At 36.5% G+C, this 25640-nt stretch overlaps 1 protein-coding gene across 5 annotated transcripts in view; it reads left to right on the plus strand.

The window, feature by feature from the left end:
* The window catches only part of GLCCI1 (glucocorticoid induced 1), a 91793-nt gene that overhangs the window by 45344 nt on the left and 20809 nt on the right, over nt 1-25640 (plus strand). For 2 of the 5 annotated variants that reach the window (XM_037158864.2, XM_037158869.2), the window contains exons 3-5: nt 6752-6838; nt 14920-15057; nt 21385-21501. In XM_037158864.2, the coding sequence (XP_037014759.2) occupies nt 6752-6838; nt 14920-15057; nt 21385-21501 (342 nt within the window). The remainder of the gene's footprint in view (nt 1-6751; nt 6839-14919; nt 15058-21384; nt 21502-25640) is intronic. The other 3 variants (XM_037158866.2, XM_037158867.2, XM_037158868.2) reach the window with 3 other exon arrangements.

Consider the following 25640-nt stretch of genomic DNA (forward strand, 5'->3'; position numbering starts at 1 on the left):
ACATTTATGATTGCTTTTTCTCAAATTAGCATTTCCTACAGAGTAAGGCAAATTATTTCATTTTATCATGTCTAGCACAGATGTGATAGTTGATTTCTGTGCTATTTCCTATTCCAAAAAGTTGCAATTCAGAGATTTACCACCAACACCCTTTTCCCCCCTCCACTTGAGATCTAGAAACAGAAATACAGCTTCTCTACAAGTTCCCTGGTTAATAATCTACAATATCACAAATCGTTCCTCCACAGATCTCAGTTCATTGTGTGGAACACGTGGAGGACTCAGTAGACATGGATTTCATACATTTTACTTAAATACTCAGGCATGTTAGTCCTTCCTAAGGACTGTTGTTCAGTATTCCTCAGAAAAAAAAAGTCTCTCCCCGTCAATATGACTTTCTGCCTGTCTCCAAACAGTGTTTATGTTAGCTTATGTTAATGTCTAAAGATGTAATTATATGCAAATTAATGTTATACTGGTTTAATAATATTAGCCTACAAGAAAAATGAGTGATATTATACATGGTCAGCATGTCACCTTGAGTACAGAGTCTATTTCTTACTCATTTTTATTTCCTTACTCTAACAGTGCTTTTCAAACTTCAGCTTGCATAAGAATCATCTGGAGAGCTTGTTAAAACACAGGTTGCTAGACTCCATCTAAGAAATTTCAGTTATAATTCTTGGATTGAACCTGAGAATTACATTTCTAACGTGAATTTGCATTTCTGACGTGTTCCAAGATGAAGCCAATACTGCTCATCTAAGGATCACTGGGTAAAACTGGTCTGATAGAAAGAGCCATAACTTGGTACATCATTGGAGTGTGATAAAAATTTGAGTAACTGCTGTTCTTACTGAATTCCTCATGCTTTTTTCAGCTGAACTTTTTATACTCTTTGTTTTTAAGTGAAGATGCTTATATCTGGTTATAAGACTATATTTACATACGGTTACTAGAAAAACAAAGGAAAGTAATATTAGAATCATATTTTTGTGCTCCTTTTTCAAACTTCATCAGGATAGACTTCAAAATTACCTTTTAAATTAAAAGTTTTTTAAAAGTTTAAAATTTTTTATTAGTCATATGATATATTTATAAATAATGGTTTGTTATTATCTATTTTTAAACCTTTTTATAAGTGAAAATTAATCTATAATCATTATTAATTATTATTTGAAATATCATTGATTTTCACAGAGTTCCACTTCATTTTTTTACTGCTTTATTGGTCTTCAATTACAGTTGTCTGCATTTTGCCTCCACCACCCCAGCCACCCCAGCCAAACCCGCCTCCCTCCCTTGCTTCTGCCCTCGCCCTTGATTTTGTCCTTGTGTCCTTTATAGTAGTTCTTGAACACTCTCTACCCCCCCATCGTCCCCTCCCCCCTCCCCTCTGGCTAGTGTTAGATTGTTCTTAATTTCAATGTCTCTAGTTATATTTTGTTTGCTTTTTTCTTTTGTTATTCCAATTAAAGGTGAGATCATACGGTATTTGTCTTTCACTACCTGGCTTATTTCACTCAGCATAATGCTCTCCAGTTCCATCTATGCTGGAGCGAAGAGTAGGAGATCCTTTTTTCTCTCTGCTGCCTAAAATTCCATTGTGTAAATGTACCATAGTTTTTGATCCACTGATTTACTGATGGGCACTCAGGTTGCCTCCAGCACTTGGCTATTGTAAATTGTGCTGCTATGAACATTGGGTTCATAGGTTCTTTTGGATTGATGTTTCAGGAGCCTTAGGATATAGTTCCAGCAGTGGAATTGCTGGGTCAAAAGGCAGTTCCATTTTTAGTTTTCTGAGAAGATTTCATACTGTTTTCCACAGTGGCTGCACCAGTCTGCAATCCCACCAACAGTGCACTAGGGTTCCCTTTTGTCTGCATCCTCTCCAACACTTGTTTGTTGCTTTGTTTATGATGGCCATTCTGACCAGTGTGAGGTGGTATTTCATTGTGGTTTTAATTTGCATCTCTCTGATGGCTGGTGATTCTGGGCATCTTTTCATAATGTGTCTGGGCCCTCTGTATGTCCTCCTTGGAGAAGTGTCTGTTCAAGTCTTTTGCCCATTTTTTAATTGGGTTTTTTGTCTTCCTGGAGTAGAGTCATGTGAGTTCTTTATATATTTTGGAGCTCAAACCCTTGTCTGAGGTATCATTGGCAAATATGTTTTCCCACTTCATTTCTTGCCAGGTTTATCAGTACTTTGTCACTAAGGATCATCTGTATAAGTACAATAAAACAGTTAGCAGTCAATGCTCATATTTACATATTTTTTTAAAGTTTTAAATAAGATTAAGAGAATTTTGTGAAGTTTTTATTAGTATTTTTATTTTTGTAAGGTTTTCTTTGGAAGTGGGTTTAGGCTTCTACATATTAAAAATCAGTATTTAAAAACAGTATTTTCTTTCATCTGTAGTTACTTTGATCTGTTTTGAAATTGATAATGGAGGAAAATGTATTTGCCTTTGCTAGTTTATGAATAAAGTTGTAAATAACAAAAGTAACCAGGATTCATAGCTGGTAAAGGACTGTTATTCAAAATATACAAAGAATTCTTAGAACTTAACATAAGAAAACAGCCTGAATTTTTAAAATGGGCCACAGACTTTAATAGATACCTCACCAAGGAAGATGGCAAATAAGCATCTGAAAAGATGCTTCATATCAGGGAGATGCGACTTAAAGCAAAAATGAGATACCACTACATGCTTATTAGAATGGGCACAATCCAGACACTGACAGCACCAAATGTTGGCCATGATGTGGAGCATCAGAAACTCTCGTTGATTGCTGGTGGGAATGTAAAAGGGTACAGACACTTTGGAAGATAGCTGGGCAGTTTCTTACAAAGCTAAACATGCTTTCACCATCATTCACGTCCCTTGGTATTTACCCAAAGAATTTGAAATTGGACATCCATAGGAAAACTTGCACATGGATGTTTATAGTAGCTTTATTCAGTTTTTTATCCTCATCTGAGGATATTCTTTCCTTATGTCTTAGGAAGGAAGGGAGGAGGGGAGAGAGAGAAACATTGGTTGCCTGCCTCCCATACACATCCCGACCAGTCATGGAACCTGCAACCTAGGCATGTGCCCTGACCCAGAATCAAACCCACAAGCTTTCAGTTATGGGACGGCACTCCAGCCAACTGAGCCACACCAGCCAGGGCAGTATAGTAACTTTATTCTTAATTGCCAAATCTTGGAGGATATCATGATGTCCTTCAAGAAGTGTTTGGATGAAGAAACTATGGTACACCCAGACAAGAATATATTATTCAGCACTATAAAGAAATGAGCTATTAATCCATGAAAAGACATGGAGGAAGTTTAAACATATATTATAAAGTGAAAGAAGGGACTCTGCAAAAGCAGACAACTCTATGATTCAAACTATATGACATTCTGGAAAAGGCAAAATTATAGAAATTGTACAAAAAACAAAAACCAGCAGTTGCCAGGGGTTGAGGGATGGGGAGAAATGCAGAAATGCATAGGCAGAACATGGGATGTTTAGGGCAGTGGGAATACTCTGTATGATACTGTAACGATAGATACATGGCATTTTACACTTATCCAAACCAAACCTATAGAATATATTCAATACAACACCCCAGGTGAGCCCTAACGTAAACTGTTGACTTGGGGTTGATAGTGACGCGTCATTGTAAGCTTATCAGTTGTAACACATGTACCACCCTGGTGGAGGGTGTCTGGGTGTGTGGGGGGACAGCGGTTCATGGGAATGCTCTGTAACACCCTCTCGGTTTTGCTATGAACTTAAAACTGCTCTTAAAAAGTAATCTGAAAAACAAGTGTGGAGTCCTGTGCAATAGTACTGTCCTCACACAGGAATCCAGCCATAGGAGGATGAACCTGGGGCCTGGGAAGAAAGTTTCATAGGCTGGACTTGGGGTGATTCTGGGAGGTGAAAGTGAAAAGTGGTCTCTTCCACATATAGATGTCCTTTTTACATAGAGGGGATTTTTTTAAATTAACCATCTTTTTGTCAGTAGTCTTAGAGCTAGGCTTTGGTGTTCTAGCTCCTGTGTTGTCCAAGTGTATACAAGGTTTAGCTTCTCTTCCCTGGTTGTATAAGTGGAGGCAGCTAGAAAAGAATCCCCTAAAGTATGGGGGTTGAAGAGCAAGCTCTCATGCACAGTGCAAGTTAATTCAGGACAGTATTGCTTCCCAAGCTGTCTGTGGAGGATGTTAATAAGTATACTTCTGAAATAAGTGTTCTGGGGTCATATAAGAGAAAGAAAATAAAGGAGGTTTTTTTTCAAAGTACATGTCTTCGTGTGTGTGTACGCGTTTGAATTGTTGAACTGCTAATTGCATTGTACGTTGATTAGAGGAAGGCGTAGTATACCTTATTTCCCAAATTTATCTGACCACGGAACCCTTTTGTCATACATTCTGACCAATATCCATGAGCACTGTTATAAGTAGTATAGTTCATAAAATTCTGCTCTAGGTTAATGGGCAGAATAACAGGCTAGTTGGAAAACATCACTTGCTAAGTTGAAAGGAAAGAACTTTTGCTACTGTGGTGTTGTTTTTCCTAATTTAAATGATAAGAGATTTTTCAAAAACTCAGATTTAACAAATTGGATACAAATGATTTCATCTTGTGTGGTTTGACAAGCATAAGCTTTAAATAGATTTCATAAACCAAGTAGCCATCTTTTGGTTTTGCTTTGACTGAAATACCTTGTTAAAAGTCAGTGATTAAATGTGAAGAACACTGCTCTCAATAGAACTTCCTGCAGTGATATCGATGTCCCATGTCTGTGCTTTCCTAGGTGGCAGCCAGTAGCCACTAGCCATGCGTGGTTATTGAGCATTTAAAATGTACTAGTGCGACCAAGGAACTGAGTTTTTAGTTTTATTTCGTTTTCATTAATTTAAATTTAAATAATTGCATGTGGCTACCAGCTGTTGTATTGGACAGTGCAGTCTATCGACTAGATGTGTGGACCAGAGCACTTTCATACTATTTTAAATTGATGTGATTGTAATTAAATTACTCTTTGGAGAGTATTTTTTTTAAGTTGAGACTATGATGACTATACTTACATGGCTTATGTGCATGTAACTCTATAGCCACATAACTGAGAGCACTATCTCAGTGGTTTGCACTTTTAAAAAACTATTTTATTAGCTAGCTTTCCAGGTCATTAATATTTTTTGTAGTTCTTATTTCTTTTGTATAACTAATACTGCATTCTGAAATGATCAAACAGGTTTTCATATTAAGTTTTAGAAAAATGATAACGTGAAAAAAGATATCCCGTGTGATAACAGACCTCAGACTTAGCTCCATTTGCCACTGGCATGCTTAGTGGTATTAGAGCATTTGCAAAACGTGTAGTATTGATTTATCTCTAAGTTGGAGGCACCGTGTATACAAATGTCCTTTGAAAATGTTACAGCTGTACACAATGAAAATAATTAGTGTTATCAAATAATTTTGGACATGCCAGAAAATTGACTCATTTTCTGTGAATGTACTTTGAGTTTTAGATATTGTGATCCTTGATGATTTGATTTTTGGCATGAGTAATGTTTATACTTGTTAGAAATTTAAAATTTAAAAGAAATTAAGGCATATAAATTGGCAAAATAAAAGTATGACTAAAAGAAACTTATAATCAAATTATTTTAGAATAAATTATTAAAGATAGGACTACCTGGGGACTTGGTTATTTTCAGAGTAGTTTGTCTTACCTAGAACTGAAGTTAGGAAATTTTATCAACTACATAATTCTTTGCACACAGCTTATTTAATATATTGATGCCTTTTATCTTTACACTTACCACTGAGTAAAATATTTTACTCTTTCAGTTATGACTAAAGAGCTTCACTTTAGTATTTAAACTGTTAAGGAGTTTATATGTATTTTTATTCCATTAGTATTCAATTGTTACTGGATTTATTTTGAGGTTTCAATTACTTTTTAAGAAATGGTCATTACCTAAGAAGTTGTCTGTAAGCATTTTTAATTGTATAAAGTGGAACTGATGGCTTTTCCACAAGCAGCTAGATATTATGTGGAGTCATAGGTACAGCCTCAACATAAGCAATGATTTTTTCCAGTATGTAATAAAAAAGATTTTTTAAAGATGTTATTTATTTATTTTTTGAGAGAGAACGAAAGAAGGAGAAAGAGAGGGAGAGAAACATCATTGTGTGGTTGCCTCTCACATGCCCCTAACTGGGGGCCTGGCCCACAACACAGGCACATGGCCTGACTGGAAATCAAACCAGCAACCCTTTGGTTTGCAGGCTGGTGCTCAATCCCCTGAGCCATACCAGCCAGGGCATAAAAATAATTTTTAAAGCCATATATATATTTACCATGGTAATCATTACTATTTGTCTTTAAGTCGTGGTTTTTATTTTCTCTAATTTAGCTAACTTTAAATATAGCTACTAAATGGTCCTAACCATTTGGGCTTTAGTGTTTTGTATTACATTTTATTGTTTCATTAATTTGTTGATGTGAAAAACAAAATGTTTTGAGTAACTTTACTCAGAGGCATCTTCAACTGATCATGTCTAATTCAGAATATGATAAAGTGTTTTAAATATTACACAAGGTCATGAAAATCTTAGCATTTAACGGACCTTAGTATTTAGTGTAGCTCCTTAACTGGTTTGCACAAAACATATTTTTCTTTGAGAAATAAGGAGTAAAGACAAAATTCCTTATTTTTCTTTTGTTTTTGTTTTTATAAAGACACCTAGCTGTTGGGTGGAAGAGGGAGCAGAAAAGAGGTCGCATCAGCGTTCTGCATCATGGGGGAGTGCTGATCAACTAAAAGAGGTAAGCTATTTCTGTTTTTAGTCTATAACCTATTTTTAAAAGATTTCATTTATATATTTTCTGGAGAGAGGGGAGGAAAGGGAGAAACAGAGGAAGAGAGACATCATTGTGCAAGAGAAACATTGATCAGTTGCCTCTCACACACCCCCATCTGGGGACCTGTCCCCACAACCTGGGCATATGCATGGGAATCAAACCGGCGACCTTTTGGTTTGTGAGACAATGCCCAACCCACTGAGCTATATGCCAGTTAGGACTCTATAACCTATTTTGGTCCTAGCAAATTATCTTAACTATTTTCTGAATATAACGGCACTTCCTTTGTTTGCGTTAGCCTTACCTCTTGCAGAGTTTAAGTCTTGCCCCTCGTGTTTTGATAACAAGTCTGAGTTTACCTTATTTGTGCTCTTCATGTTCTTTATAAGTATCTGTTATGCACCCTCTCACTTTTTGCCTTTCCAGAATGAATTCTGATTTTATATATCATATTGCTATATCTTCTTTGTTTTGGTTATCTTTTGTTCCACTTCAGCTTTCTTGTTTTTGAGTTACAGCAACCAGAACTATAGATCATAGCTTTGTACAATGGTAGGAGAGTGTTTTCTGTTTCTAATAGCTTTGTTATACAGCCAGCATGTTGTTGCCCTTTAAGACCCTGTATAGCACAATGTACAATGGAAGTCGCATCTTTTATAATAGTTTTTATGGCCCTGTTCCCTTATTCATTATGAATAACCCAAATTACAATCAACTTTATATATATATTGGATTATTTTTCCTGATAGTGTTATCTTATATCTATCTTAATTCTTATCTGTTTTTTATAGAAACTTAGAGTTGAAAGGTCACCTAGTCTATTTCCTATGTAAACACTCCTTTAAAAAATGGTTATCTAGTGTATTTTGATCATTCTTGGTGAGAGAAGCTCATTGCTCTACAAGAGAACAAACTAGTTCATTTGTTTCAGCTTAAGTTGTTAAATAGTTTATTTTATACATTGAAATCAGAAATATACCCCTCAGTTTTGATTCTGCCCTCTGTATCAATATGTAAGTCTATACTTAAATAATTCAAATGCTAGCAGTGCCATTTTTCTCCAAGGTAAAGATTGACCTTTCTCTTACATATTTTTATGTATGCCATATTTTCCATACCTTTTAGTATCATTTTCATATGTTATGGGCTATCAGTAGCTTGCATATAGTGTAGTATCTAGACTGAATAGATATAATCTGTTGGCATGATTATGCCTATGACTATATCAGAATTTTAGTAGGTTCTTTATAATATTTAATTATAAATAGGTTCTCTATAATCTTTATAGAGAAATCCTTGGCTTCTATGAACACACAAATGCATGTGCACAAAACCAGTTACTCCCAGCAGCAAAAAAAAAAAGGAAGGAAGGAAGCAGGTTTAATATATCTAAAGTAACTACATATCTATGCATAAAATCTGAATAACAAAAAAGCACACTTCTAATTTTATCTCAGAGGTAACTACAATCTCAAAATAATAGTCAGGATTTGGCATGGGTGAACTTTGGACTACAGCACAAGATATGCATGATTGAAAAAGGAATGGCTAACATTAAATACTGAGTGTGAGATTTGATTGCTCTCCCACAAAGCATCCATAAAGCAGGATGAATCAACTAATTCAGTACTCTGGAAATCAACCAAATGAATTGAGAAGCTTTATTCATGAAAATTACTGAACTCGGTAAGAATAACACAAATTTCTGGTGTTCTTATCTGGCCCTTTCCCTGTCTTCCTCATCCCTGGCTTTGTTGGTGTGACATTTCAACCAGGATGGGGCAACCCTTGAAAACCAGACGCTCTGCAGCCCCTGCAGGGAGAGAGCACTTGGTAGAGAGTGTGGAAAATTAAATTAGTGATCTTAGTTGCAAAGGAACAGGGAGTGCCAGTGGCACTCTGCTAGTCTGAGATTGTAGTCCTGTTTGTGGAAAGCAATAGACTCAGGGAGCAGCGAGATTTTATAGAGTTCTAGGAGGCAAGGTAGTCACAGGAGCTAAGAATATAAGAATAAAATTGGTGAAACTAAAAGTTGGTTATTTGAAAAGGTCAACAACGTTGACAACCCTTTAGCTGCAGACTGACGAAGAAAAAAAAAGATACAGATTACCAAAATCCACAGTGAAGGACTAGCATCCTCACAGAATTTAAAAGTATTGTAGAGGAATATTATGATCAACTTTATGTCATCAGTTTAGAAGCTAAGAAGAAATAGGTGATGAATTTCTAGACAGACAAAAGTGATTACAAAGAGACAAATTACCTAAACTGATTTAAGAACTAGAAAATATGAATAGACTTGAAACAAGTAAAAAAATTGAATGACAAATTACAAATCCATCCACAGAGAAAATGCTGTATCAGATTCACTGAATGCTAACTAAATATTTAAAGAGAAAATAATGTTAATCTTTCACAAGCTATTTCAGAAAACAGAAGAAAAGGGAACACTCCCAATTTATTTTATTGGGCCGTAGTTACCTGATTTCAAAGGCAGGCAAAGACATCTTGGGAAAAGAAAATGGCAGAGCAATCTTTCTTGAACATAGATGCAAAAATTCCTAACCAAGTATCCTCAAACCAAATCTAGCAACATATAAAAAGGATTATACACCCCCATGAGCAAGTGGGATTTGTCCCAGGTTTGCAAAGTTGGTTTACAATCTGAAATTCAATTAATATAATACACAATGTTAATAAAAAAAACACTTTTCCAACTCAGCAGAGTCAGAGAAAGCATTTTCTAACACTCATTTATGAAAAAAAATCTGCTGGCAAACCAGGTATAAAAGTTTTTGTGCTGAAAAGGGGCGTGTATAAAGAACCTGTAGTCTACGGTCATACCACCCTGAATGCACCCGATCTCGTCTGAAGAACCTACAGTTCACATATTTCATGTCAAGACCAGAATGCTTTTCTCCTGAGATCAGAAGCAAGGCAATGATATCCAATGTCACCTCATCACTACTACTATTCATTATTGCACAATAGGCTCTAGTCAGTGGAATCAGGCAAGAAAAATAAATCAAATACCCAGATTGTAAAGGAAGTGTTGGTACTGCCTCTATTCTCAGGTAACATGATGCTATTTATAGAAAGTCCTAGGGAGTACACAAATATGTTACAAGAAATAATAAACAAGTTCAGGCAAGATTACAGGATATCAGATCAACACACAGGAATCAGTTGTTTGCCTAGATACCAGCTATGAACAACCCAAAAGATAAGGGAATAGATTAGTAGAGTTACATCAAAAATGACTAAAAGATTTAAGAATAAACTTAATGAAACAGTGCAAAGCTTGTACACTGAAAACAAAACATTCCTGTACAAATTAGATTTAAATAAATGGAAAGACTTACTTTGTTCATGGAGTGTAACACTCAGTGTTAATATTAATATGGTAATTCTGCCAAAATTGATTCACTGTAATTGCTATTAAAATCCCAGATATTTTGGTTTTGGCAGAAATTAACAACATAATCCTAAACCCTATGTGGAAATGCAAAGGACCTAGAATGGCCAAAATAATTTTGAAGTCAAGGAAAAAAGTGGAGGACTTACATTACAGAATTTCAATACTTTTTATAAATACACATTAATGAAGTTGGCAAAGTAATAGCATAAAGGAACACATAGATAAATGAATCAAAATTGTAAATCCAGGATTAAACTCATACGTGTGGTCAGTTGATTTTCAACAAAGATGCTGATACAATTTACTTGAAAAAGTTTTTCCAACAAGTGGTGCTGGGATGGTTGCATGTCCCTATGGAAGGGAGAAACTTAAGTCCTTGACTCCTACTGTAGAGTAAAATTAGCTTAAAATGGATCATAGTCCTAAATAAAAGCTCTAAAATTATAGAACTTCTAGAAGACCTCGGATTAGGTGGGGCATTCTTAGATGTAAAACCAAGAGTAAGGCCATAAAAGAAAAAGTTATTAATTGTACTTCATTAAAATAAATAATTACACATCAAAAATATGACTCAGAAATTGCAAAGACAAGCCCCAGACTAGACAAAATATCAGCAAACCATGTATCTGATACAGGGCTTATTTACAGAATACATAAGGAACTCATACAAATCAGTAGTAAGTCAACCCACTTAAGCCTGGGTAAGACACTTGAGCAGAAGTGTTTCACCAAAAATTTATGGGTACCAAAAGATGTTCAGCATCATTAGCACTAGACAAATACAAAATCAAACCATGAAATACAACTGTGCACTTAGTACAATGATTTTAATTTAAAAGTCAGTGTCGAGTGTTGGCATGAATGAAGAGAATCTGGAACCCTCAAACATTGTTTGGAATATAAAGTGGCATAGCCACTTTGGAAAAACAGCCAGTTTCTTTAAAAGTGAAATCATTAACTTAACATGTAACCCAGCAGTTCCATTCTTAGGAATCTGTGTAATAAAAGTGAAAACACATGTCTACATTGACATGTGTAGTCACTTTTACTACATTGAGACAATAGTGTACACATGTACACTATTATTTATAGCAGAGTTGTTCAGAACGACTAATAAGTGAAAAATATCAAGCAGTTGGTAAATGGATAAAGTGTGGTGTATTCATGCAATAGCTTACTATTCAGCAAAAAAAGAAACAATATACTGAATACTAATACATGCTACAGTGTGAATAAAGCTCAGAAAGATTTTATTAAGTTAAGGGTCAGCACTTTTCTTTCCATAAAAGTCCAGATAGTAAATATTTTGGAGTTTGTGGGCCATATTATCTTTGTTGCAACTACTCAGCCCTGCTGTTGTAGTATGAAAGCAGCCGTAGATAGTATGGAGTGGGTGTGGTTATGTTCCAATAAATTTTATTTATAAAATAAGAGGCAAGCTGGATTAGGCCTGAAGATTGTAGTTTGCCAATCCCTGCTAAGCAAACGAAGCCAGATAATTAAGACTACATATGATATGGTTCCATTTATATTGAAGTGCCAGAAAAGGCAAATTTATAGAGAAAGAAAGAAGCCCATTAGTTGCATATGGCTGGGTGTGGGGCTGGGGGAGTGGGGATTGACTACAAAGCAAATTTGGGGGTGATGAAATAGTTCTAAGACTGCATTGTGATTATTATTGTCCGACTCTGAAAAGTGGTTAAAATTACTGAATTTCGCCCTTACAATGGATGAAGTTAAGGAAATGTAAATTATATACCTCAGTAAAGATGAAAAACAATAAACGGATATAAAAGACTGGTGAGTTTTCAATGATGTGTCATGAAGGTGTTGTGCACATGATGTGTATAACAGTGGCTGGAAAAAGGATAGAAGTACATGGCAAAGGCTAAAAGTAAAAATAAGAATTAGCATTTGAGAAAATTATGCAAAGTGAAAGCCATTGTTGAATATCAATATTTTATAAAGTTATGTACTACTTCAGTGTTTTTAAAAAATAGCTTGACCTGCTTCCTTTTCATAGCATCAAATTCAACTGTGTTCTTCCTGAGTCACATAGGTGCTCTCTCCTTCAGATAAGCTGCATCTGGATTTCTGATTAAGATGTCAGTAAAATCACTTGTATAATCTGCCTCCACTTTGCTTTAAGCTTGTAAGAACCAAATGTGGACTTTTTTCAAAGAAATAAATAAGTAAATATACAGGGTTTGGCACAAATAATGCCCCCTTTTAATTACAAAATCTTTTATTACAAAATCATAAGCATGTAATTCTGCAACATAACAATATCACTCAAGCACACCATATGACATTGTAGGTGAAATGTTCAAATTAAAACTATAAATCATTGCACCCATATTATTACCCTACCACCACACTCAAGCAGGCCTTACTTCTGCCAGACCCTGTATTCTGGCTACATTTAAGCCAAGGAAGACCCCTGCAGGCCCTGAATAGAAAGGGAATCCTTGGTGGTGAGTGGACATTGCTGCTGTCAGCCTCACAGAAACCTGGGTCACGTCGGCTGGGGCTTAAGGAAGGATTTTTAAGCCAAATTTAAGAGCATGTGGATTCCTAAATATTTCAAGAGTGCCAAATGCCTCTTGCAAATGGCAGGAGGTTAGAACTGGGCTCTCTGCATAAACTGGGTACTGTGTTTCTAGGCAGTAGATCTGGACCTGAAATAACTTTATGTGACACAGTTGGTGTTTTCCTCTGGGCCAGAAAGGCAGCTATGCAAAAATGGAAATAGTAATCATATGTTATATGGGGGGGGGGCATCTGCAGTAGAGCTCTACCAATGTGGGACCACAGTCCCCGTCATCCTAATTCAATACCTGCGCTAGAGCCGTGCCTTCCCAGAGGGCTGGTCTGAGCAACCGTGAAACAACGTGGCAGGAAGAGCTCACAAAGAGTAAAACCCCAACGTGAGGCGAGTTTGCAAACAAGTATTTTAGGGAATGTAAGGAACTCTATTGCCATAAAAGACAGAAGATACTTTAAATAAAATCACTTATGTCTGGGGAAATAAGGAAAAGAACACAATCTCAAAAAAGAACTTAAAAATAAGAATGTTTAGAATTTAAAATTAAATGGTAACTTGCATTTAGTATAGGAATAAATAAGTACAGGCAGAATGAAAAAGGTCAATTTGCAAACCTGGTATCTAGCAAAAGTTGGTGAAATAAAAAACTCTTTGGTAGCCCTGGCTGGTATGGCTCAGTGGACAGAGTGCTGGCCTTCAAACCAAAGGGATGCTGGTTTGATTCCCAGTCTGGGCACATGCCTGGGTTGCAGGCCAAGTTCCCAGTAGGGGGCATGCGAGAGGCAACCACACAATGATGTTTTTCTCCTCTCTTTTTCCCTTCATTCCCTCTCTCTAAAAATAAATAAATCTTAAAAAAAAAGCTTTTTAGTAGATTAAACTGACATAGCAGAAGAGAGAATTCATGAATCAAAAGTCTCAACTGAGAATTGAAAGTCAGGATGGGCCAATGATCTAGAATATAGATGAAATGGAACAGTGGTTTAAACATACAAGAGAAGTTAAGAAACATGGAAAATAGACCAAGTTATGAGTTCCAGTAAGTAAGCCTAGTAAGCATCTGGGAAGAGAAATTTTTTTAAGAATGAATATTTGCTAGATTCGAAGAGCCATATGTAACTTTATATTGAAAAAGCCCACCAGTTTCAAGGAGGAAAAACAGGACAATGAACAAATTCCAACCCTTAGGTATACTGTAAAGGAATTGTAGATCAAGGACAAACACACACACACACACATCACCTTCTTGCAATTCAGAAAAAAGGCAGATTACCTACAAAGAAATGGCAGATTATTGATACATTTATCACAAACTGTAATTCATGCCAGTATAGGGGGAGGTGGTTGTGGTTTGTGTCTGTGTTGAAGAAATGAGTTCAGGTGAGACATCCACTTTCCTTTATGAAAAGATGACTTTTCTTCCTTTGGATTACATGTACTGAAGGGTCATTGATTGAACCTTTGATTAGATTTTTACAAACTAAAAAAAGAAAGTTCATGTGTCCTTTTCCCTTGGCTAGATAAGTGGTTCCCTGTTTATATAGCACAATTTGAAATTGAATTACTTTATACAGCATATTAGGTTTAAGAAGTCTGCTAAGTAAATGATATTTAATTAATACTTGTCACTTTTTATGGTACTTGCTTTCTATACATTTAGTACAGGTAAAAGAATAAAGCTAAATTAAAATTTAAGATTGTTTAACATACATCATCAGCCTTTAATGGCACTGCATTCATTCATGGAATAATATCAGATAAATAAGACTGTATGCTCCATGTTGTATAAAGCACCTAGCATTTCAAAAGAAACTGTAGATAACAATCTACTTCTTAAGGAGCTTAATTACATATTAGGAAAAGCAAGTCAGACTTTAAAGACTAATCACAAAAGGGTTTTATATTAACTCCCACTGTCCTTATCCAGTGAGAGAAGTTTGTTTCCTGTCCATAGTACAAAATGAGGAGTTGATCGTTTTTACACGCCTGCGGCCCTTTGAAGTGTGCATGCTTTCCATCCCTGACATAGTCAAAGCTTCTAACTTCTTCCATGGTCATAGCAACTCTTCTTCTCCCAACTAGGGCCTGCTACAGCTGGGTGACTTCATGGGTGAAGGGATCCTGGAAGCTCCTTTTCTGTTTCTTGCTCACCTCCTTCCTAACTCCATAGCTACTGTGTCCGACCCCTCTGGAGTTGGCGCGAGGGGGAGAGAGGGAAAGGTAAGGGGAACAGAAATGTTCCTACTTGACTGGTACTGTTGTAAATGCCTTTACATTCCCTGGGCTTGACAGATCTTAAAACTTTCTTTTTTGATTTCATAAGTTCTTTGAAAGAAGAACTTACCACACATCTCTGACCTTTAGTTCTGTCTTTTTGGGTTACTGAGGCTCTTACTCCCCTTTCCCTCTAGAATTGTAGAAATAGAATTTACTTCCCTGCTGCTGAGTTCTGTTCAGCCTTCTAGGTGACCCTCTTGCACAGGACCGAAGACAGCCCTCCACGATGACTCTAATGCTCAAATATCCCAAATAGTTCTTGGGAAACTCTCATATTTTTTTGTCTGGTTAATGTCTGGGAGTTTAGGATGAATCTAATGCAACATTAAATCTCTATTATCGTGGCTCAACATTTTCAGTGTATGACGTGGGTGTTAGATACCAATTCATCATGACCCCTTATCTATGGGGAACATACATCAGTCATTCAAGTTGTTCCATTAAAACTCCTCCCTCGCCCTAGCTGATGTGGCTCAGTTAGTTGGAGAGTCATCCTGTGAACCAAAAGGTTACAGGTTCAGTGCCCAGTCAGGGCACATACCTAGGCTGTGGGTTCATTCCCTGGTTGGTGTGTATGATAAGGCAACCAATCAGTGTCTGTCTGTCTCTCTTTCTCCCCACCCCCTCACTCTCCCTCTCCTTCTCTCTCCCTCCCTTCCCCACCCCTTCCCCCATAAAAGCAATGAAAAAATATCCTCAGGTGAGGTAAAAAAAATGAACAAACTCCCCTCTCTTCTTTTGAGGCAAAAGAGGAAGTACACCCTCTCAGGTCTTGGGTTTGATTTTTTTTTCCTGCTTACAGCCTAAAAATGTTGTCTTTGACAATTTCCTGGGTGCTGGCAGAGGCATGAGACTCCCGGTTTGGAGACAGTGGACTTCAGCACAGCAGGTCTCCAGACTGTCAAGTTTGCGTTTGTTCGCCTGAACTCCACGTCACACGGGGTGGCGGGGAGGGCTCAAACAGATGCCTGCACACGTAGTAGAGCACATTATAGGAGAGAAACACAGGGCTTGAGGAAGCAAACAGCAAGCAGACCTTTTTATCCCAGTGGGTGACGTTCTCAGGACAAAAATAATACGTGTGGTGTTGTTGTTTAAATTCTTTTTACTATTCTTGATTTTTATAAAGAGAAATTGTAAAAGCTGGGTTTACTATTCTTAAGTTCTTCAGAGGAAATTAAGAAAAAACATGAATTGCTTCCTTTTCTCAGCCCTCCTCATTAGTCAGAGTTTTTCATCATACTATTTGTAGTAGCAAATGAAATGATTAGAGATGTTTCTCATGTCTGATCAAATAGTAATTATTAGATATTATTGATATGGAGCTCCCTTTTTAAGTAAGTAAAATTAAAGTTTTCTTACAGTTTTACTAAGAGTGTACATTGTGCCCCAACATTCTTCTAGTGTTCGGTATTTTAAAAAAATTTTCTCTCATACTATAGTCAGAGAAAATAATTGCAATATTTTCTGTGGACCCAAAAGACAATAGTCTAGAGAATTTTGATTATCCCTTTACAATCAAAGGAATTATGTGATAAATCTTTTAAAAATACATGTATCTAGTAATGTACCTGTCTCAGTTCATACCCAATTGAGTTCTAAAGATGTTTTATAACTTTTCATTAAAGTTGTATCCAATAGGCACAGTTTTTAAGGTGGTACAAACTGCTTATCAGAAAAATAGAAACTTATCAGTAGGTTAGTATATAGTCAGTTATTGCTTCATCAAATTTTTGTTCATGTTTATTCCAGTTTCACATCTTGCAATATCTCCAACATTAAGAAAGGAAGTTACTTTTCGAGGTGGTTGAGATTATGAGTCAATACAGTGACTGGTTAGTTATTACAGTTGAACATTAACCTAGTATTACTTTCCTCAGTGTTGGTAGGTAATAGAAAGAGATTATGAATTAAAGACTAAAGGATGGGTCCTGCCATTTACTAGCTGTGTTACATTGCAAAAGATACTTTATTTTTTTGGACTTGCTTCCTATCTGTAAAAGAGTTGCAGTAAATCTGTGGGATAAAGTGGGTTTGTAACTAAGTGTATTTTAAATCCTAGTTCATACTGTTAACTTGCCTCTGTTGAAAACGTACCTGCTCTACCTGTGGGGACGTGTCTCTGTGTGGGAGTCTCTCCGCCTGCCCCGAGATAGCGGCTCTGTGTGAGTCTGCGCATGGGCAAGCCTGTCTGTGGGGATGTAAAGTCAATGGTCTTGCAGGTGACCTGTCCCTGTGCATGCGCGTGTGCTTGCACGTGCGTGTGCTCCTTATATATGCACGTTTGTTCATGCCTGTGCCTTTCTACCTCTGTTTCCTCACCTGTAAGATGGGGATAATAATAGTACCTATCTGATGTGCTTTTATTGAAAATTGAATGTGATGGCTCCCACAAAAGCAAATGGCAAAGGGCCCTCTTCCTGGTTTTAAGCTACTTTACTTTTCATTTTTTTCCTTTTCTTCCCAAAGCCCCAGGATCCTGCCTCCCTTCCTGCTGCTACCTTTGAAGTTAAGATTTCTCATTTCCCTGGCCTGCCATGGAAGAAAATTCATTCTGGGAAACATGTCCCTTCCTTTCAGTACCTGAGGCAAAAGTACTCAGCCAGTCTTTTGAAACTGAGTTTAGTTTTGTTTTATTTTGTTTTTAAATGTTAAGAATAGTGGGGGAAACCAACAAGACAAAAATAGCAAACAAGGGCCATGGTTTCAGGTTTTCAGAAATTTACACTGAAATGTGCTTCTCGTTCTCAGATTTTAAGTGGAGCCAGTCTCTGATTTTTCTTTGAGTCCACAAATAATTTAGTCATTTCTTTGTGAGGATTTATGCTAATTCTTCTGTGTACAATAATTATTTCTTCCTTGTGACCCAGGGTCACTTGTCGCCTAACGTTTTAAAACTTTGCAGCTCATGTGCTGAGGACCCATTCATGTTTAAAGAGAGCTCATCTCTCCTTCTTTAATTTTTTCCTTTAAGCTTTATTAAGATATAATTGACATATAAGATTGTATAAGTTTAAGGTATACAATGTAATCATTTAGTGTATATTGCAAAATCATCACCACAGTAAGGTTAGTTAACACATCCATCCCCTTACAGGGTTACAGGTGTGTTTGTTTTTTTTTAATGTATAGTGAGAACTTTTAAGATCTGCTCTTTTAACAGGTTCAAAATATACCATGTAGAATTGTTATTCATTTTACAGCTGGAATTTTGTACCCTTTGACCACCCTCATCCATTTCCTGCCCCCGCCCCCTACCCCGCTCAACCGTTGTCGGCCACCAGTCTGCTGGCTGTTTCTGTACGTTGTTTTTTAGATTCCACATAGGCATGAGATCCTACACTATTTGTCTTTGAATGCTCTGTCTTACATGAGTGTTTAGAGACATAAAGTAAGATTCCTCTGTAGTTTAGTTTTAAAAATTCAGTCACTGTAACTAAGTGTTCTCTTTGTGAAAGAAAATTGTGCTGTCATTTCATCATAGCAGCCAGGGTGAGTAGGCCAACCGCAGTGAGGACCAAGAGCATCCTTGTGACGCCATAGAACAGGCTTTAGAGAGGCTGTCTTAGGCCGAGCATCAGAGCTGTGCATGAGGGGAAGGGGTGTGGGGGGTGGGGTACAGTCTCCTTCTGCACCTTTTTCCTAGAGGACACCTCTCTGTCTGCTCTTCCCCTGGTGCTAAGGTTAAGGAGAAAAGGTGGCTTTGGCAGGCAACGGGGTCTTGAGCATCAAAGGGAAAAGAGAAGAGACATTCTAAGAAAAAGTTGTAGAAGGCAAGAGCATCTGCAGTTCTGTTATGTAGGTCTGCCCCTCTTCTGAACATGGAGTAAATAACACAGGAACTTCCTGTACTCCGAAGCAAAGGATTTATGGCATCTTGCTTTCATTTCACATAGTTCTTGACAAAAAGTTTGTGTTCTAAGTGTGTGCTGGTGTGTGTATATGTGTGTGTATGTATGTATATATATACACACACACACACATATATATATGAAGATGAACTTTTACCCTACTGCAATGTAAAGATTAGAGAGTATAACTATGTTATATTCCAAAGATGAACAGTGTTGTGTGAAAGCTATAAGGTTGCATACTTTAATTTAGCATTCCTGCAAAAGTAAGGTGTATCATGATTTATATATACATTTTGTTTTCTGGAGTTTATTAAAGCTGTTTAGAACAAAAAGTTTTCTGGCTTATTTTGATGTTTTAAGCATATTCTTAAAGATATTTTTAAATGAAAAAGTACAAAGTGCCTGATTAATCTCTAAGCATTATTATGGATTCTTCTATACATGTACAAGCTCTTTCCGGTTTCAGAATACCACTAAATATCATTAATACTCAGAAAACACTTAATTTTATATTTTTATCCTAATTAAATGACTTGTACAATTGGAAATTTCATTTTTATTATGAGAACAATCTTTCTTGATTTATAATTACCTATTATTTTGATACCTTTTCTCATGAAAATTAATGAAGGAAGTTATGTCCTTACAACAGCACGAGGAACACAAATAATAACACAGATAATCTTACTGGTATATCCTTGCAAGGATGTCATGTGAGAGGTCCATAAGTTACAAAGAGCTTTAAAAAACTAAAAAAATAAACATCTCAATATTTTAAAAAGGATATAAATTATTCCTGGGTTTAGGTGCTTTATATCCTTCCATGCTATTTCTCTTCTGTTTGCCACAGGTAAAAATAAGTTTTCCTGGCAACCTGTACACTTTTTCCCTTGAGCCTTAATAAGTACTGTCTAATTTGCTTTTTATTGCCATGGTTATTCAAGGTAAGTATTTAGCTAATAGTAAAATACATTATGTTTTTGCCTTATGTCTGAGAAAATCAGTATATTTTCACACACTTTGTATTTATACTTTGTCTAGTAGGTAACATAAAAATGATTTATCAAAGAATAACTTAATTAATGTAATCTTTTCTACAAGTAATACCAATATTAAATAACTTCCCTCAAATTGCTAATGATACCCTTTGAAATGCTCAGGAATATTTTATTTCTGGTCTGGCCCATTTTAAGCAGATTATATTTTACCTAAAATATATTAGTAATTTAATGAATTCCAAGTGATATTGTAGTAAATGACTTTTAAGCCTGGGAGTGTTACCATTCCATTTAGGAAAATCAACCCTAAGTTATATTTGTTTTTAAAATTTGTGTGATTATAGCCAAGTGTTTGCCAATGAATGAATGGATAAAGCGGATGTGGTGTATACATAGTAAAATATTATTCAGCCATGAGAAAGAAGGAAGTCCTACCTTTTGCAACAACTTGGGTGAACCTTGAGGGTGTTATGCTAAGTGAAATAAGTCTCATGGGGAAAGACAAGTATTGTATGATATCAGTTGTGTGTGGACCTAAAAAAGCCAGAACTCATAGAAGCAGAGAGTGGAGTGGTGATTACCAGAGATAGGAGTTGGACACAAGATGAGTAAGTTCTGAAGATCTAATGTACAGCATTTTCATTATAGTTAATGATACTATATTACCTACTTGAAAGTTGCTATAAAGTAAATCTCAGATGTTCTTACTATAAAAAAACACAGTAATTATGTGAGGGATGGAGGTGTTAGCTAATGCTGTGGTAGTATCCTTTTGCAACATGTAAATGTAGTGACTCGACGTGTTGCGTGCCTTAATCTTACAGACCGTTTGAGTCAGTTTATCTCAGTAAAGCTGGAAAAGAAAATAACAGTCGTATAACTAAAGGGGAATGTATAGTAAAATACTAAGTACTAATAAATTGCTAATACTTTATGCTTTGACTTTTCTTACCACTATAGAATTTATAATTTTAAAGTATTTAGTAACTGATAATCAGTAACTCATGATATAAGACCAGAATTTAGAAACTATTGTTGTCCATATATTAAGAGATTGGGTTTGACTTTAATCAATAGGCAAAAGAAATACTAGTTTTTCACCTTTAAAAAAGCGTTTAAAGAGGAAGATATTTCTGGTGTTACCAAGGTAGAATCTGAAATAATTTGGGGAAATTTAGTCTATGTATTTACCAGCAACATTATGTAAATTGTACAAGTGAAGCATTTGTAGCATTTATTTATTTCTTATTTTCAACAGTCTTAATCATAAAAACTTGGGAGAATAAATCATTATAGTGAAATGCCAATCTCTTTGAAACCTTTGAGAAAATAATTTATTACTATCCAAATATGAAATAAGTACTTAAAAATTGGTAATCACTTTTGTTCTTTTTCCTTCTCCTTCCCTCTCTCCAAAGCAGATTGCCAAGCTGAGGCAGCAGCTGCAGCGCAGTAAACAGAGTAGTCGGCACAGTAAGGAGAAAGACCGGCAGTCGCCGCTCCATGGCAACCATATAGCCATCAGTCACACTCAGGTAGGCTAGCTTCTTGTCTTCATTTGAATAGTTTCTTTGAAAGGGCTTATTATAAAGGGAGAATCTTCCCTTTTTTTAACAGAATTTTTTTAAAAGATATTACTTATTTATTTATTTTTTTAGAGATGGGAAGGGAGGGAGAAAGAGAGGGAGAGAAACATGAACGTGTAGTTGCTTCTCAGGCGCTCTCCCCACCCCCCCAACTGGGGACCCAGCCTGCAACCCAGGCATGTGCCCTGACTGGGAATTGAACTGGCCACCTTTTGCTTCACAGTCCGGAGCTCAATCCACTGAGCCACACCAGCCAAGGCAGAATCTATTACTTTAGGATTTTAAAAATTAGTAATGTAAATCCCTAAATCTACTAAGTTACTACAGTTTAAATTGTGTAAGAAGTTTTTTGGTTTTGTGGTTGTTTTTAGCCATATGCCTAATCTTCTTTTAATAACAGATCTGGTGGACTATAGTGGCCTCAAAGATGATTAATACTGGCCTAGGTGGAAATCCTAGCTCATTCACTTATGAAGCAACTATAGGAATTACCTCATTTAATCTTCCTAATAGTACTTTAACCCATCTATCTCTATATCTCTTTACATAGTTTACCCCTATTTTGCAGATGAAGAAATTGAGGATTACAGTTCTGTTGTATTTTCCCCCAGGAACAATACACTAACATATCCCAGGGAACAAAATTTGGGAAAGACTGATCTAGACCAAATTTATTTACTAATATTTATGTCAATTTTAGTAAATAAAATACAGTAGTATGGCAGAAGAAACCCAAGTAATACATGAAACAAGTCCAATTAGGGGTTATTTCACAAATATAAGGATGAGTCAGTATTAGGAAAGGTATTAGGTTGCATCATTGTATCAGAAGGTTAGAATAGATGCTAAAAAATTCTTGATAAAAATTCAGTAGTACCCTGGCCTGGTGGGCCCGTTGGCCGGAGCATTGTACATGTACCAAAAAAATTGTTCAGGTTCGATCTCCGTCAGGACATGTACGGGAGGCAGCAGATTGATGTTTCTCTCTCACCTCAGTGTTTCTCTCTCCCTCCCTCTCTTTCTCTCTAAAAGCACTGAAAAAATGATAAAAAAAAATAGGATGCATCCTAATGTGACCAACGGCACATGTAGTGAGATCCTACCAATAAAATATTGGAAGCATTGCTCTTACAGTAAAAGTCAAATCATAGATGTCTATTATTTGCTGGTAAAATAGCAGTGAGAAAAAGAAATAATTATCATTGTTTGCATGTGACGTTGTATACGTAGACAATCAAAGTGAGTGTGCTGAACTATTAAAACTAAGAGTAGCTAAAATGAAAGATGTTGACAATACCAAGTGTTGATGAGGATGTGGAACAACTAGGGTACCCACACTTTGCTGGTGGGAAACACAGAATGGCATTTTCTTCAGAAGTTAATGTACACTGACCATACAGCCCATCAGTTCCACTCTTTGGTGTCTGTCTGTGAGAAGTAAACACATATGCGTACACAAAGACATGTGCATCCATGTTCATGGAAGCATTATTCCTGAGTCAAAAAGCAGAAACAAATATCCATCAATGTCGTTTAGTGAATGGGTAAGCGACATTTTCCCCATCTATACAGTTTACTACTATTTAGCAGTGAGGAAGGATCTACTGATGCTTACATGGTTGAATCTCAAAAGCATGCTAAGTGAAAGAAGTGAGGAGCAAAAGACTGAATACTCTATGATTTTTTATATTAAATTCTCAAAAAGGCAAAATTATAGAGACAAAGTATTAGGGATAGGAACTGACTAGAGATACAGTAGGGAATTTTTCAGAATGATGGAAGGTTCTAAAATGTGATTATACTCATAATTGCACGACTGTATATTTGCAAAGCTTAACGAACTGCATACTTAAAGTGGGAGGGTTTTAGTGTATGCCATTTATACTTCATCAGAGCTGTGAAACAGACATGCAGTTGGCGAGCAAGCCTCAGGCATTTCAAGTGAAATTCCACATATGCCTTCTTTTTTCTTTTTAACCTGATAGAACTAATATATATTTCTTACTTTATTTCAAGCATCTTTTCTTTAAGACTCCAATGCATTTATAGTAGGTCTGTTGTTGACTTCACATGAAAGACTTACATGCTTGTTCCCAATTAACATAGAACTTTTTGGCATTGTGGTTATGTATAAAATGATTATCTTTTGCTCTACATACTGTCTGTAGGTAAAATGTGAAGTCTAGAATGTTCTTTAAAATACTCCAAGAATGGGAAAAATGGATGTTTAGATAAAACAAGATTGGCAAATGTTGATAATTTTTGAGGCTAGATGATATGCACCTGAGGATTCATTATACTATTCTGTTTAATTATGTTTGTGATTATAGTTTTTCATAGTAAAAAGAAAAAACTGAGAACTTTCTATGATAATTAGGTAAAACATAAACATAAAGAATTCAGTAATTTTCTCATGTACTAGTAAATGTACACTCCTGTACCCTCTGACCCCAAATTCGGGGGTGGATTTCTTCACAACAGCCCGTTCCCCAACTCTCCAGTACAAACTGAATGTTCCACAGTTAAACTGTGACACTAACTACCTGGGGTAAGCACAAACCTCACAGGTCGAGACTTAGCCCCGCAAGACTGCCCCCAACTGCAGGTCCCAGTTACAAGTCCCAGGTTGTCATCTGTATTTCTGACCAGTTGGCTATAAAAAAGGGATTCCCACAACCCCTTCTTCAGTTCAGTAAAATTTGCCGTAATTGCTCACAGAACTCAAGGAAACACACTTACTGCTTTGTTTTCATGGTATACTAAAGGATACAGATGAACAACTAGATGAAAAGGGACCTAGGGCGAGGTCTGGAAGGATCCCGAGTGCAGGAACTTAGGTCCCCATGGAGTTGGGGTGTGCCACCCTCTTGGCTCATGGACATGGATGTGTGCTCACCAACCCAGAAGGTCTCTGAAGCCATTGAGGAATTTTTACGGAGGTTTTGTCAAGTGCACATGATCCACTATTAACTCAGTCTGCAGACCTTCTCCCCTCCCCAGAGGAGCGGGGGTGAGGCCCAGAGATCCAGTCTTCTTTCTAATCACGGCTTAGTGTTTCTGGTGATTAGTGCCTGGTCTGAAGGTATTCAGCAGCCCACCAAGATTTGCCTCATTAGAACAAAGGACTCTTCCTCCTATCATCCAGGAAATTTCAAGGGATTTAGGAGCTCTGTGTCAAGAGTTGGGAGCCAAAAAACAAGTATAGAAACAAAAGATGCCTGGCTGGTGTAGCTCAGTGGATTGAGCGCGGGCCTGCGAACCAGACAATCACGGTTCGATTCCCAGTCAGGACATATACCCGGGTTGCAGGCCGGTTCCCTGCAGGCCAGTTCCCAGCAGGGGATGCATGAAAGGCAACCATACATTGATGTTTCTCTCCCTCTCTCCTTCCCTTCCCCTCTAAAGATAAATAAATAAAATCTTAAAAAAAAAGAAACAAAAGATGCTACTAGCACCCCTGTCACTCAGGAAATTACAAGAATTTTAGGAACTTGGGTCAGGAACCAAATATGTATTTCTTATTATGTCACAACTGGCAATAACATGTTAGTGTAAATAATGAAATACATAAAATACCTAGAATTAAACCTAAAAGAAACATGCAAACCCTAAGACTGTATGAAATGTAAAATAGAGATATAAATAGGAAGTCTTAACACATTCATGCATGAGAAAACTTAGTATTTTTAAATAATAATTTCCCCAAAATTAATGTACAAAACTAAGTTCCAATGAAAGTGTAAAAGGAATTGTTTTATTACTTGGAAAATTGTTTTCAAGTATCATATGGAAGAATAATGGTAATTAATGGAAAAGGCTTTGCCTACAAGATCCAAAATGTACTATAAAATTTACAACAATTACTCCAACAAAGAGCCAAACAAATTTACAACAAAGAGCTCCAGCAAAGTGGAGCTCTTTATCAGCTAACCACTCAAGGAAATAAAAATAGAGTCCATAAAGAAGTGTTGGGGCAATTTGATTACTATGTGGGAAAAATAATAACTGCTTCATGCCATACACAAAAAGAAATCATAATAGGGTATGTAAATGGGAAAAACCAGCAAAGTTCTAAAAGAAATACATGT

The sequence above is a fragment of the Artibeus jamaicensis genome, unplaced genomic scaffold (genome assembly GCF_021234435.1).
Source record: "Artibeus jamaicensis isolate MK-2021 breed Jamaican fruit bat unplaced genomic scaffold, CSHL_Jam_final contig_923, whole genome shotgun sequence".
Lineage (NCBI taxonomy): Eukaryota > Metazoa > Chordata > Mammalia > Chiroptera > Phyllostomidae > Artibeus > Artibeus jamaicensis.